At 54.8% G+C, this 13,726-nt stretch overlaps 1 protein-coding gene across 2 annotated transcripts in view; it reads left to right on the top strand.

Annotated features, from left to right (window-relative positions):
- The window catches only part of LOC132597868 (uncharacterized), a 41,109-nt gene extending 27,917 nt beyond the window's left edge, over positions 1 to 13,192 (top strand). The window contains exons 3-8 of one of the 2 annotated variants that reach the window (XM_070046318.1): positions 1,871 to 2,016; positions 3,964 to 4,151; positions 4,769 to 5,154; positions 10,574 to 10,665; positions 11,787 to 11,976; positions 12,894 to 13,192. In XM_070046318.1, coding sequence (XP_069902419.1) covers positions 3,965 to 4,151; positions 4,769 to 5,154; positions 10,574 to 10,665; positions 11,787 to 11,976; positions 12,894 to 13,097 — 1,059 coding nt within the window. In that variant the 5' untranslated portion in view covers positions 1,871 to 2,016; position 3,964 and the 3' untranslated portion in view covers positions 13,098 to 13,192. Of the gene's footprint in view, positions 1 to 1,870; positions 2,017 to 3,963; positions 4,152 to 4,768; positions 5,155 to 7,731; positions 10,666 to 11,786; positions 11,977 to 12,888 lie in introns of those variants that run through there. The other variant, XR_011377714.1, reaches the window with a different exon arrangement.
- Positions 13,193 to 13,726: the final 534 nt, after the last annotated feature.

The following is a 13,726-nucleotide window of genomic DNA, read 5'->3' as shown; positions in this document are numbered from 1 at the left end:
TTTCTGGGTCAGGTCCGCCCTGTTACCTCTCATCAGAATTGTTGCAAAGCGTCTAACTTCTCCCCCACCTGCAGCCTCTCCTCCAATCAATTTCTTTTCTCTCTCTTTTTTTTAATAGATCTTTATTGGAGTATAATTGCTTCACAATACTGTGTTAGTTTCTGTTGCACAACAAAGCGAATCAGCCGTATGCACACACATGTCCCCATACCCCCTCCCTCTTGAGCCTCCCTCCCACCGTCCCTACCCCACCCCTCTAGATCATAGCAAAGCACTGAGCCGATCTCCCTGTGCTATGCTGCTGCTTCCCACCAGCCAACTCTTTCACATTGGGTAGTGTGTATATGTCGCCGCTACTCTCACTTCGCCCCAGCTTCGCCCTCCCACCCCATGTCATCAGGTCCATTCTCTGTCTACTTCTTTATTCCTGCCCTGCAACTAGGCTCATAGCTCTGACCTTAGACACTGCCATTGCCCTCTCTGGGCCTCAGTTTCTCCATCTTTAAAGAGAAATGTTAGACTAAGGGTATTGATAACTCTAAGAATCTGTCTTTAACGATTCACGTTAATTGGCTCTTATGATCTATTCAAAGATACGCTCGGTCAGTGACTCTCAGCGGGGAGTAGGGGCTACATCCCCCGAGGTGAGGGTGTGTCAGAATCTGCCTCCTCCAATCAATTTCATACATTTTTCCTGCTCAAAAACCTCCAGAATTCTTTTCCCATTTAGGTTGTTACATAATATTGAGCAAAGTTCCCTGTGCTAGACAGTAGGTCCTTGTTGGTTATCCATTTTAAACATAGCATATATATAACTGAATCACTTTGCTGCACACCTGAAACTAACACAACATTGTTAATTAACTATGCTCCAATATAAAATTAAAAATTAAAAAAAAAACAAACCCAACCTTCAGAAGCGGCCCATGGCAGCTGGAGGAAACGTCCAGCGCTGCGGCAGCTCGGCCATGGCCTTGCACCCTCTCTCACTTCTCCCCATCCCTCCCCGACACACCCCCACCCCACCCCCACCCCCAGCCTGTTTCCACCTAGAGCTTTTGCTTCAATCTCTCTCTCCACCCCCCAGTGCTAGAAGTTCAACACCCCCCACTCCTCCCAGCACAGCTCCTGCCAGGCTCCTTGGTGAAGCCCCCCCCTCCCCGTCTCCTCATGCTGCCCCCACCCCGCCTGGAGGAGTCCCCCTTCCTGGGCACCCTCAGCTCTGCCGCCTCCTCAGGCGCCCATCGCTGCCTACCTGGCCCGTCACTGTTTGTGCTGGTGCCTTGGCACAGGGGTCCTGAGGGAGATCGGCTCCTGGGGAGGCTGACGAACTCAGTGGGGGCTGAGTTTTGTCTGAGGGGCTCAAGGCATCCAGGGGGCCGTGTCTACACTTCGCTTCTAAGCTGGGAGCTCCTGGTGGGTAGGGACGGTGGTGGGCTCATCTCTGGATCCCCAGCACCCCGCACAGGTATGGCATCTGGCCGGCACGCAGCTCACCTCTGCCAGGTGAACAACCAGGGGGCTAATGGGTGGCCCTGAGGCACGTGCGGCAGGAATTCAGGACAGGGATTAGGGAACCCAGGGAAGCGCCAGGAAGGAGGTGGAACTGGTGGACTGAGCAGGGAGGAGTTCAGTAGGGAAAGAGGGGAGGAAGAGGATGAAGAGCCTGCGGGGAGCGGGGGAGAGGCAGTCTCCTTGGGACGAGCAGAGGGGCTGGGTTTGGGCTCGGACAGGGGACAGTGTCTGGACCTGGTGAGGTTGGTCCTGTGTGGGCAGATGGTGTGCCAGGCGGAAGAGCTGGGGAAACAGAGGGAGCCCTGGCCTCCCCATCCCACAACGCACTGGACAGGTCCCTCTCCCCTCCCATCAGCAGGGACGTGGCCTGAGGACAGCACTTCTGAGAACCTGGTCCAGCCTGCGTGGGAAGAGCTGGAGCAGAAGGGCAGCCTGAGGCCCTCTTCCCGTGCGCCACCCCACGTTTTACACTTTCCAGATTCCAAGAGGCACATTGGGAAGGTGAGGATCTCAGCAACGTACACAGCTATTGCCAGAGGAGGGAGGCACCAGGATCAGAACGGCTCGGCCAATCCTGGGGCATTAGGAGGGATGCATAGAGACTCAGAATCAGAGAGGCCTTTGGAGGCCGAACCTGGAGCCGACTGGAAGCGCGGGTGCGGGGGGGGGGATGGAGTCACAGTTGACCTGGATGAGATCACTAAAGGCTGAGTGTGGAGGGAGAGGAGGGGAGGTGCACGCACTGCACCCTGGTGATTCTGGCACTGGGGGGCGGCGGGGTGCGGGCGTCAGGGAGATGAGGCGGTGACTCTCAATGCTGCCAGCAGAGGAGCAGCCAGTGGCGTAGGCGGACAGGCGGGGGAGGGGCACTCCTGGAGCCGAGGGAAGAAGACCTTTCCGGGAGGATCAGGCGACCACCTGTGTCCAAGGCTATTGACAGGTCAGGTGAGACAAGTCTGGAGAACCAACCACTGGACTTCCAGCATGGACATGATGGTGACCTTGACAGGAGTGGTCTCAGGGACAAAATGACTACAGGGGGTTGTAGAGAGAGTGGGACCAGGGCAAGCGGAGTAGCAAATAGTTTTGCCTGAAAGATAGGCAGTAGCTAGAGAGGGCCGCGTGGCCAGGGGAGAGCTTTTATTCGGGTGGGAGTGACCCAGGAAGGGAGCACAACCAGTCAGTGTCCGTGAGGTGGCCGGGATGGGGAAGGGGTGGTGCTCCAGGCACAGGGGAGGGGTGGGCCTCAGGTTGGAGCAGGACGACTCACCGGAGGTCAGAAGGGGACGAGGTCAAGGGCACAGGTGCGTGCAGGTGGGGAGACTTGGTAGCAGGAGCATGAGGTGTTTCTGTCTGAGCCACGCACGGGGTTATGACACCCACTTTAGAGATGAGGAAGCCGGGGTACAGAGAGGCGAAGTACCCACTGTTAGACATTGGACTTGACCTAAGATTCAAAGGCAGCAGAAACTCCCCAGACAGGGAGTGGGAGAAGGAAAGAGTCAGGCAAGGGGCAGGGAGGGGCCGTCGGCCATAGTCTAGGTCCTGTCTGTCCTGGAGGCCAAGGGCCAAGGGGGGAGGGCGCTGCGTGGGCTTTAGGGCCAGACTGACCCCCGGCTCGGTTCCAGCTGGCTCTCAGCCGCTCGCTAGTGGTGATTAGACAGGTCAGCTCCCCCCCGTGAGGGGTGTTGAGAGTACCCACTCAGCGGGGTCTCTGTGAGATGAAGTGGGCGGCATGTGCCGGCCTGCAGCGAGCCTCCACAGGGGAACACATTGGAGTGCAGACGTCAGAGGGAGGACCCTTGGAGAGGAGGCTTCAGGTGATGCCTGTGGGGGGCGAGGGGGCCAGTGCAAGCAGGGAGGGCCTGGCTTACTCCCTGGTGGCCCTCAGCGGCCCTGCCTCATGGTCCAGCACCAAGGCCTGCCTGGCTCGGCTCCAACCCCCCAGTGTGCCTTCCCCAAGCCACTAACGCCAGGTCCACGCTGGCTGTGGCACAGGCTGCAGCCGTGGAAGTGGGGCAGGAGGGAACCATGGGATCCCCAGGGAACCATGCTGGTGAGGGTGGAACGGGGTGGGGGGACAGGACCCGGGAGCGGCCAGAGCTCAGACGGGCTGGGGGTGGTTCTCCACTCCTGTGAAGACTCTGCAGCAGCCGCAGGCCCCAGTCCTCGTGATGCAGCTGAGTCACCATCAGGTATGGACTCCCGGGGGTCGGGGCGGGGGCTGGGGGGAGGGCTGAGCAAGCAGGCTCAGGTCCTGAGCTGCCGTGAGTGAGGTCCAGGGCCCCCCACGTGGAGGCACAGGCTCTCCTCCGTGGCTACAGGTCCCACATTCTTGTCTCTTCCTTGGACCACCCCACAGAGCAGGGCCAGGGTCTCTAGGCGGCCCCTGCTAACAAGCCCGTGTTGGGAGTCGGGGAGGCATGAGGGCCCACTTCTCTCTGGCAGGATGCAGATGCGTCCTCGACTCATTCAGGAAAAGCACAGGCCAAACCATCCCACCCTGAGCTCTGCAATGGACCGCAGGCCGAAGCCATCCGTTCTGCACACCTGTGATGTTGACCGGGCTACAACTCCCTGCACTCCTCAGCACCTGTGGCCTCTGGGGGTCGGGGGGCGTCCTCCAGGTAAGGCAGGTAAGACCCAGGCCAGGCCAGCTCAGGGACTTCTGCTGACGCCCCTCATTAGGGAAGGACACTGAGATGCGGGGACTTAGCTGCCACTTTTGCGAAGCAGCTCACTTGATACGAGCAGGGGAGGTTTCTCGGGCTAAGCCAGCTGGCACCTGACCCCTGACTTCACCATAACGGTCTCATCTGCTGAAACAGAGGGCGTTGTCAGAGCAGACCAGCAGCAGACGCCTGCAAGTTCAGAGGTGTCTGGCCTCAGAGCTCTCATCCAACACCATCCTCTTCTTGGGGCTCTTGGCGTTTTGTGACTCTGGGAGAGTTCCCAGCAGGACCTGGGTACACTGATGCGGCAGTGCCCACCCCTACACCAGCCTGACTATCTAACTGAACCTCAGTCACAGCAGGAGACTAAAATCCTCCAAGGTCAGAGAGGATACAGGGGGCCCCCTTTGCCTGGGGGTGCACTACCGTCCTCCCAGCCCTGCCGGCCTCCCCACCAAACGGACCAGGTAAGAATTAGGTTGTGACGTTGGGTGGGTGGAGGCAGGGGTTACTGGGATTCCAGCTGCTCACCTGCTTCCTGGGGCTCAGCTCTCTGCTCCCCGCCCCTCTCCTCTCCCCAGGTCCTGGCTCCATCGCGCTAGCAGAAGGCGTCCTGCGGGCCGAGCCCTGGAGGGATGCGCCTTCCCCTCCTGCCCTTCTGCCCAAGCAGGGCTGCCGGCCCCTTTGGATCTTTTTGCGGTCTGGGCTTGCTGTTCCTCTCTACAGTAGTCAGGAAGCCCTTACCCCAAAAAGTATCTGCGGGAGGCCTTGTCTACAGAGGGGACGCCCCCGAGGGCTCCAGGGGGGTCACACACCAAACCCGCAACATGGAGTGGAGCCGTCAACCTGGCCATGCCATAGAGCTGCTGGTGACCTCAGCGCAAGTGCTGAACCTCTCTGTGCATCGGTGCTCCACCACGCCTTCGATCATTTACCTGTGTGCAAAGTCTATGGGAGATTCCACAAGGTAAGGAAAAACGGGAGTGGCTCTGTTGAAGGTGGCAGATGTTGTGTGGCAGCTGGGCTCCGGCCTTCTGTCCTGTCTAGAGACCACCTCTGTCTAGGCTCCTTTTGGGGAATTACCTCTCCCACCCTGTGGGGACTCCTGGTGGGACTGTCACTCGAGACACCTTGCCTTTCCCTGCCCACTTGGATAAGAGACCCAAGACAGGCCTGGGAATTGGAATCCCGTGGGGAGGGTACAAGATTGGGAACGAAACCGTCGATGCTGATTAAGTAGCAGCGGTGTCAATGGGAAGACTGTGAGCTCGTGCCGCCGGCATCCCCTGAGTTGTCTGGCACCTGCCTTCCGCCAGCCTGGACCTTCAGCTGCCCCGTTCACCTTATGAACCACCCCCAAATCCTTCCAATGCAATCCTTTATTGTGTTAGTTAAGCATTCAATAGAGCTGCTTGCCTCGGGATACAGAGACCTCTAGAGACAGGAGGTGGGATTGCTCCCGCTGGAGAGGAGGAGGGGCAGGGCGTCGGGGAGCTGAGGGACCACCCTTGGGGGAGGCCCACATGGTGTCAGCCCCCAGGGCACAGGGGACAGAACAGAGGACAGAGGTCATATACAAGGCTTGGTTTAAGGCCCAAGGAAACATTACCAAAGGTGCGAACAATGTTGGGATGAAGGACAGAGGAGGACGTATGTGATATGGAGAAATGTGAAATAAAGATAAACAGGGGGCTTCCCTGGTGGCGCAGTGGTTGAGAGTCTGCCTGCCGATGCAGGGGACATGGGTTCGTGCCCTGGTCCGGGAGGATCCCACAGGCCGCGGAGCAAAAAAATAAATAAAAGGGAAAATATAAACAGGTTCTTCATTTTCTAAATGGGGGAGAGGATGGGTTGTGACAACTGCAGGTGGCTGTGGATCGCCGTCCCTCCTGCCAGCTGCTGGGTGTCTGGACATCACTGCTGTGGCTGCAGTGAGCCCTGTCTCGTGTTCCACCACTAAGGGAGGTCCCGAACTTGACACTCTCCATCCAGGAAAGGCTCGCTCCCCTGCCCCTCCTTATCTGGAATCCTCCCACCTGGCCCTGGCTGGCTGCTGTGCCCGAGAAGCCCACGGTGAGGGGCACCGTGTCAGGCCTCCCCAGGTCCATTAGCCATTAGAGGCCACACCAGAGCCACAGCCTGCAAGAAACAAGGCAGCTGGAAGTTTCCTTCCCCATGCAGAAGCCGCAAGAGGCAAGTCACACATGAGCTGATGTGTGGCCCACGCTGAGTTCAGAGGTGCTAAAGGATCCCGAATGAGGCTGGTGTTCACTGGGGGCTGGGGCGGGGGTGGTGTCAGGAATGAGGGCTGGGCGTGTGGGTCCCAGAGCAATTACTGTAGCTGTGTGAGGTCAACGGAGCCCCCGCCCGGACACAGACATCAGTGGGCGATGATAGGGTGGTGACAAAGGCAGTAAGGCTGACTAGTGCCTGTGACTGCCGGACCTCCTACCCCTGGTGCCACCCTGACCTCCCAACCCCACGCAGTGCAAAGGAGGTCATGCCCTGCCACCTGCCCACGGGCCCGCGAGTGGGGAACGCATCTGCAGCTCAAGGGTGGCATCGTGTGGTGAGAATGGGGTAGTGCGCCCCACAGCCTCCAGAGAGCTCCACTCACGGGTCGCTCCACCGCTGCAGAGTCCGACTCCGCTCTAGGAGGGCAAGGCCTGCAGATCTTGCGCACAGAATTGCAGTTTCTTTGAGGCACAGGCCTGAGGGGCTCAGGGCCTGAGAGGGATGGAGAGGAAAGAAACAGATGGAGGGCAGGAGGGAGGGGAGGAGGGAGGGAGAGGTTGCTGGAGGGAAGAAGCCTCTCAGTGAGGGGGTCTGCACCACAGGCCACTCTCCTGGGTCTAGGCCACCTTTCAAAGGGAATTTCTGGGTCCACGTTCCAGGCGTTTGACTGTCCCTGGCCCTTCACTTGAGCCCCTCAGGCTGCAACTCAGAGCCTTGCACCCCAGGGAAGCTGTTCCCAGGAAAGAGAGCAGGGCCCAGGGAGAGGGAGGGTTCAGAAAAGGCACCTGTTTCCGATGTTAATGGAAACAACCTGAATTTCAGAATCAATCAGATCTGGATTCGAATCTCAGGTCCTCCCCCTGTGAGCTGTGTCACCTCGGGAAAGTCCTTTACCCTCCCTGTGGGTACCTCAGTGTCCTCATCAGTAACATGGGGCCAATGATGCCCTCCCTGCAGGGGCGTGGAGGGGAGTCACTGTCAGTCATGACCGTGGAGAAGAAGGCCCCCCACTCTGAGCCTAGGGCTGTCAGCTCTGGGGACTGTCTGCTCGGCTGCCTGTGCATTGCTGCGTCTTCCTGCTTTCGTGTGTATGTGTTCATTTGGCAGTGAGCTGTCTGATTGAAATTAGCCGTGGTTGCATGCCCCCTACCTAACGCACCCAAACAGACAGGAGGTGTGCTGTGGCCCAAGGACCGTGGCCAGCACCGTAAGGGGTTGAAGCCAGTCCGCAGATCCTGGGGGCAAGAGACGAAGATGGGAGGGGCATGGCCGCCAGAGCTGGAGGGGCCAAGGCTGAGTCTTAGGGAGAGGGAGGTGGGGGAGGGGAGGTGGCACAGAAAAAGCGAAAGAAAATCTAGAAAGAGAGGGATGAAAGGAGAAGAGTTCAAGGCAAAATGGGAAGTCTCTCCAGGTGGCCGGTGTCCCCCCTCTGCGGCTGTTCAAGGTTCCCCAGCAGCACCTGAGCAAGGCATCCCAAGCTGAGGGAGTGTCCCTGCACCAGTCCCCTTCCTTCTCTGGGCCTCAGCTTCTGCCTCCAGAAGATCAGAGGAAGCTGGATTCCTTCTCTCAGCTACCATCCCTCCCCTCCCAGGCCCACCGGCTGTCTGGAGGGTGGGAGCTGTGAGGGTGCAGAGGAGCTCGTGGGCGCGCCAGCCAAGGGATGCTGGGGGGTGCGGTACGGGGGTGGGCAGGCTGAGACAGAACACTGAGCCTCCGGGAGGAAGGAGTCAGAGAAATTACCGGCAATGAAACCTATAGGTTTCCCCAAAGTACCGTTTGAATAGAAATGTCAAATGCACCTGGAGTTGTTATACCCTGTAATCCTAATGACATATAATCCTATATACCAACTTGATAATATCACGGAGCGCGTATGTTAATCCTGCCTTCCTCCCGGGGATGAGCTTTCTCCTCCCAGCAGAGCCTACAAAGCCTTCTTTGTTCTCCCCAGAGGTGGCCTCATCCAGGCTGAGCCTGGGGAAGTGACAGTGGAAGGACCAAAGAGCTCCCAGAAGAGAGCTGTCATTTCATTAGGAAGGGAATAGACAGTTGTCATCTGGTGCTTTCATTTGTGCCTAATCTGGGTGTAACCTGAGTCCCCTGGGAGTTGCTGAGCCCTCCCCCCCCCCATCATCAGACTCTGTTCTGGACTCTGTCTCCTCTCCCACCCTCCCTCTCTATCCTTTTCCTATCCTCTTATGCCTCCTTTCCCACTTCCCTCCCTTCTTTTTTTCCCAGCGTCGCAGGACACCCTCAGACACTGTTCTTTCCTTCGAGAGCCCCCAGGGACTAGTGTACACTAATCCTGTGGGACGGTGTTCCCTCGCTGCAGGGCCTGGGCGGGGGGAGAGAGAGCAGACCATCGCAGGAGGTGGGAGCAGCACGGCTAGTGGTCTGTGGGCAGGGGGCTTTCAGGACAGGGGACAGAACGTCAGGCCAGTGCACCCCTCAAGATGCACCCTGGACTTGTCTTCCCAGCGGTCCAGCCCATGCCCGTCCCCAGGACATAAAGCTGCCTTTGCTTTCAGAGCAGGAAATCTCCTTTTGGGCTCCTCTTAAGAAGGTGGGATTTTTAAGGTCCAAGTTGCAGTCACCCACACAATCCAGGAATCCCATCCCAAACCCCACGCTCCTGTGCTCAGCCTTCCAGGGCTGTGGTTCTGGAAGTGTGGTCCCTGGGCCAGCAGCTTCAGTGACACCTGAGATCTTATTAGAAACGCACATTCTTGGTCCCAGCACCCAGCACCAAGGGCGTGCTGAGATGGTTTGCGTCACCTTGGGAGAACGAAAATGTGCGCATCTGCTCCCCAGCTCCACCTTTAGTGACAGTCGCCTTGGGGTCTTGGAATCAGCTGCGGTGGGAATATTTACACCATGGAAACTGGCAAACATTACAAATCAGTGCCTATTTTCTTTTCAGAGAGCAGCTTCCAGCACACCACTGGGCCCCATCCAGACCTATTGAATCAGAAACTCTGGAGGTGGGGTCCAGCAATCTGGGTTTAAGTAAGCTTTCCAGGTGATTCTGATGCACACTCCAGTTTGAGAAGGACTCAGTGGGTCAGTGCTGGTGGAATCATGAATCTCAGGGCTGAGATAGAAAAGGGAGATGTGGTGGCCAAGGAGTAGGGAGGGTTTCACGAGGAAACTTTGAGAAAGGTAAAGAAAGGACAGAGAAAGTGAACCAGACCCTGGGCCTCCCCTCCAGGCAGAGGGGCAGCAGGCGTCTGGCAGGAAGCCCTCCTGGGCAGAGGTGAGACTCCAGCCCAGGGACTGGGCTAAGGTGCCGAGGAGGCTGGGTGAAGCCTGCTTGGATTGTACCTGTTTCTCCAGGTATCCGGGTGACGGAGCCATGCGTGAGATCAGGAGGGCACAGAATAAGTGGCTGGAAAAATGTCCCTTTTGATGATATGTCCAAAACAACAACAACAAAAGCACACAAGCATTTTGTTAGAGGTATAAGGAAGGGAAATCTTGAAAGTTTTCTTTCAAGGACAAGATGAAAATGGAAAATCACAGTACCATACCCATTACTGCTCATGTAAATGGGGGCAAAATGCCACGGGAATTTTCTTTGTTCAATTTTGAAATATTTCAAACATACAGAAAAATACAAGGGGGTAATATAATGAAAGTCTTGCACCCACTCCCAGAAATAGCAAATGTTAACATTTTGCCACATTCATATCAGATCAGTTAAAAATAAATAAATGAGTAAACAAACCAACAAACAAAAACCTTACAGACATGGCAGAGTCCCCTTTGCACCCTTTTTCCTCCTTCAAAAACATGGCGACTGTCCTGAAATTGATGGATTTTCTTTTCATACATGTCTTCCTCCTTTACTACATATGAATAACTCATAAATTACACCTTGCCATGCTTTGAGTGCTTCTTAATTCACATAAGTGGTGTCACACTGAACTATCATTCTGGAACTTGCTTTTTTTCCACCTAACATTATGTTTCCAAGCGCTATTCATGCTAATGGGTGGAGACCTAGCTCATTCATTTTAATTGATGAATAACATTAAACTGTACAAATAGACCACAATTCATCTGCTCACCTACTTATGGACATTTAAGTTGTTTCCAATTTTTCACTGTCACAAATGATTCTGCAGTGAACATCCTTGAACTTGTTTCTCTAGGGTATATTCCTAGAAGTGGTGCTGCCGCCCTTGGGAGAGTGCATTCCCAGTGATACTCACGTTGCTGAATTGCTCACTAGCTTGGCTGACAGGTTCGTATTTCCATAGGTGTGGATATGATATGTTCTAGAATACTCTTTATTCAGTATGTGCTCAGATTGGGTTCTTTTCTGAACATAAAAACCATTATAAGGGTTTTCTCTAGTTCATTCCTGACTTTTCTTCTCCTAACTCTCTTCTCCCTGAAAGTCTTAAATTCTTCAGCCATCAATTCCTTTACCAGCAGGGTTTTCCAGAATATGAACCTAGAAGGGATGACCCCCCTAGAAGGCCCAGAAGGGATGACCAGTATGTGTGTTATAAGGTGGAGTGGTGTATGTGTGTTTGTGCTTGCAGCTTGGTACCAAAGCCAGCAAGGAGGGCTGGAAAGGGCAAGACTTTCTGCAATGGCTTTTCAACAATCCATCACAACCAGGAGACAGGGGGGCACCCGCTGTGACCCAGAATCGCTCTCATGGTCCTCTTCCTCCACCTCTCTTACTTGGTGTGGGTTAGGAGCAGAATGGTCCCAGGATGTCACCCTACTGTCCCATCTTCCCTGCTCTCCTACCCCGACCCAACTCCAAATACTCTCTGAGCCATACAAACCCACGGGAGGTGCGATGTCCAGGGGAGGGGCAGGGCAGTCCCATGTGCTCCATCTGGGGGAAAGGGCTGACTTTTTGGCCCTGAGCCTAAGAGCTCTCTGTCCATGCCAAAGGCTGCCTCCTGCATCTGGGCCTGTGGGGCCAGGAGAGCTGCCAAAATCCTAGACTGGGCAGTGACAGTGGACAGCCTAGATCTTGGCCAGTGACTCTGGGGCCATTCAGAACTGCTCTGGAGTTCCCTCCCAGACCATGAAGCGAGGAGCCTTAAAGGTCTCTGAAGCAGACTTGAGAAAGGGGATAAAGGGACACCACAAAATCGCCTGTCTCAGACTAGAGGCGTTTCAAGGGGCAGAAACCCAAAGTGAGTGAAAAAATACAATTCACAGTTAAGTGGGAGTGTGGAAGGCCCTGATCCGAGGACTATTTCTGGATGAGACATTTTCCCCCCAACACTTTAAGTGCGGCCAGCAGGAGTTGTTTGCTTGTGGGGGGTATTTGTCCTTTTTCAAAAAGATGAAGCCTGAAATTCTTTTTGGCCCTAAACGTCCTGCTCTCGTGGGCAACAGGTGGCTTGCTTCGTGCTGGAGGATTCATGCTGGAGGACAGGAGGCTTACCCCTGCGCCAAGCAGGTCCCATCGGAGTCCTCACCTTTGAGCCCCGCCCACCAGCCAATGAGGACTCGCGGAGGTGATGTCACTACATCCCGTTTCCCAGCCCTGCCGGGAGGATGGGACCAGCTGGGGAAAAGAGCCAATGTAAGTGACGGATGCCACAACCATGTTGGTAAAGAAGTGGAAGGCAAATGAGTCAGCAGCAAGTTTAAGCAATGAACAATTGCACCACGGGGTGTTTCTCAAATTCTTGTCTACTTTTAGAAAGTATGCAATGCCATTGGGTTGAGCGTCTTGGTTCTGAAATAGCTACAGAAAATGTTGAAAATGCTGTGGGTGAAGATGTGCCCACATTTACCTCTTCTGAAACAATAGTTAACAATTGCGCTGCGTGTCCCTCAGCAAATGTTTTAACGCTGGTTGTTCCTTAGTTTCCGTATCTGTCAATGAGGGGAATGTATGAAAATTGTCTCTGACGATTCCTTTCAGTCCGACAGTCCATGATTTGATATTATGCTCACATTCTTTTTTTCACACTTTTTTTTTTTTTTTTTTTTTGCGGTACGCGGGCCTCTCACTGTTGTGGCGTCTCCCGTTGCGGAGCACAGGCTCCGGACGCGCAGGCTCAGCGGCCATGGCTCACGGGCCCAGTCGCTCCGCGGCATGTGGGATCCTCCCGGACCGGGGCACGAACCCGTTTCCCCTGCATCGGCAGGCGGACTCCCAACCACTGCGCCACCAGGGAAGCCCCTATGCTCACATTCTTAATACTCAGGCTGGGTCTACACAATGCCAAGACCACTAGCCAATTCAGTTAGTGTGGACAAAATGTTCTTTCCAATCAATTCCTTGGCACCATGTAGATAAAACAACCAGTTAATTGACACAATTTTTCATTTTCACAATGGATTGGCCTGGCATCATCTTGACCAGCAGTTCCTTCATGGTGATGTCCTGACACACTGCATGTCTGTTATGAGGTGTGTCATAGAAAATTTGTTATTAATAATGAACTATTCAGATTTTCAAATGATTGATGCATTTTTTATCGATTAGATCAGATTCAACATATTCCTATGATGACGCCCCTGTCACTCACTTGCATTCTGATATGCCTCCCTGTCTGGAAGAAGAAGCATTGGAGTTACAGCCGCCAGCCAGGGATTGCCTGTAGCCCTGAGCCAATGGGCAGTGTGTCACGGACATGTGAGTGTCATCCGTCACCTGCAACATGGCATTTGACCTTGACTGATGGAGACCCTTGACACATGGTCAGACATCAAGTCACTGGAGACCCAGGCCCTGGGACAATCTGACCCAGATTGTGTACTGCTGCCAGCATCCTATGATCCAGCTGAAAGCCAATAAAGAAAAAAGTGTTGAAGAAAGTGCAAAATGAAGGGCCTGTTCATTATGCCAGTCTCTTAATCCAAAGAAGCATTATTTCACCATGATCTGTTCATAGCCGGGGAAGGGGAGGGGGCATACAGTGGTGTTTACTGAGCATTTAGGTGCCAAGTCCCGCTCCAGACACTCATGGCAGGTTTGAATGCTACTTGCCATACTTTCTGTTCTCTGCTGTCCAGTCAGACAGCACTTCCGCCCCCTTGTGGTTTGGAATCTTCATGTAATATTCTGGCCAGTGAGTTGTGCGTAGCAGCAATGTGTGTCAATTCAATGTCAGGGTATTTAATTGCTAGTTTTAGACCCTTCAGAGCTCCCGCTCCCTCTACCATGGGGACTGGCAACAGTCCAGTGGCTGCCCCATCTTCAGCCTGAGTCCTGGGGGATGATGGGGCAGAGCTCCCAGCCAACTGTGATGCATGTGAATAAGGCATCACATGCGAGGATAAAGCAACACTTGGTTGTTAGAAGCCACTAAGATCTGGGGGTC

This window comes from Globicephala melas, chromosome 9 (assembly GCF_963455315.2).
Source record: "Globicephala melas chromosome 9, mGloMel1.2, whole genome shotgun sequence".
Classification (NCBI taxonomy): Eukaryota; Metazoa; Chordata; class Mammalia; order Artiodactyla; family Delphinidae; genus Globicephala; species Globicephala melas.
This window is presented reverse-complemented; position numbering and strand designations above follow the sequence as displayed.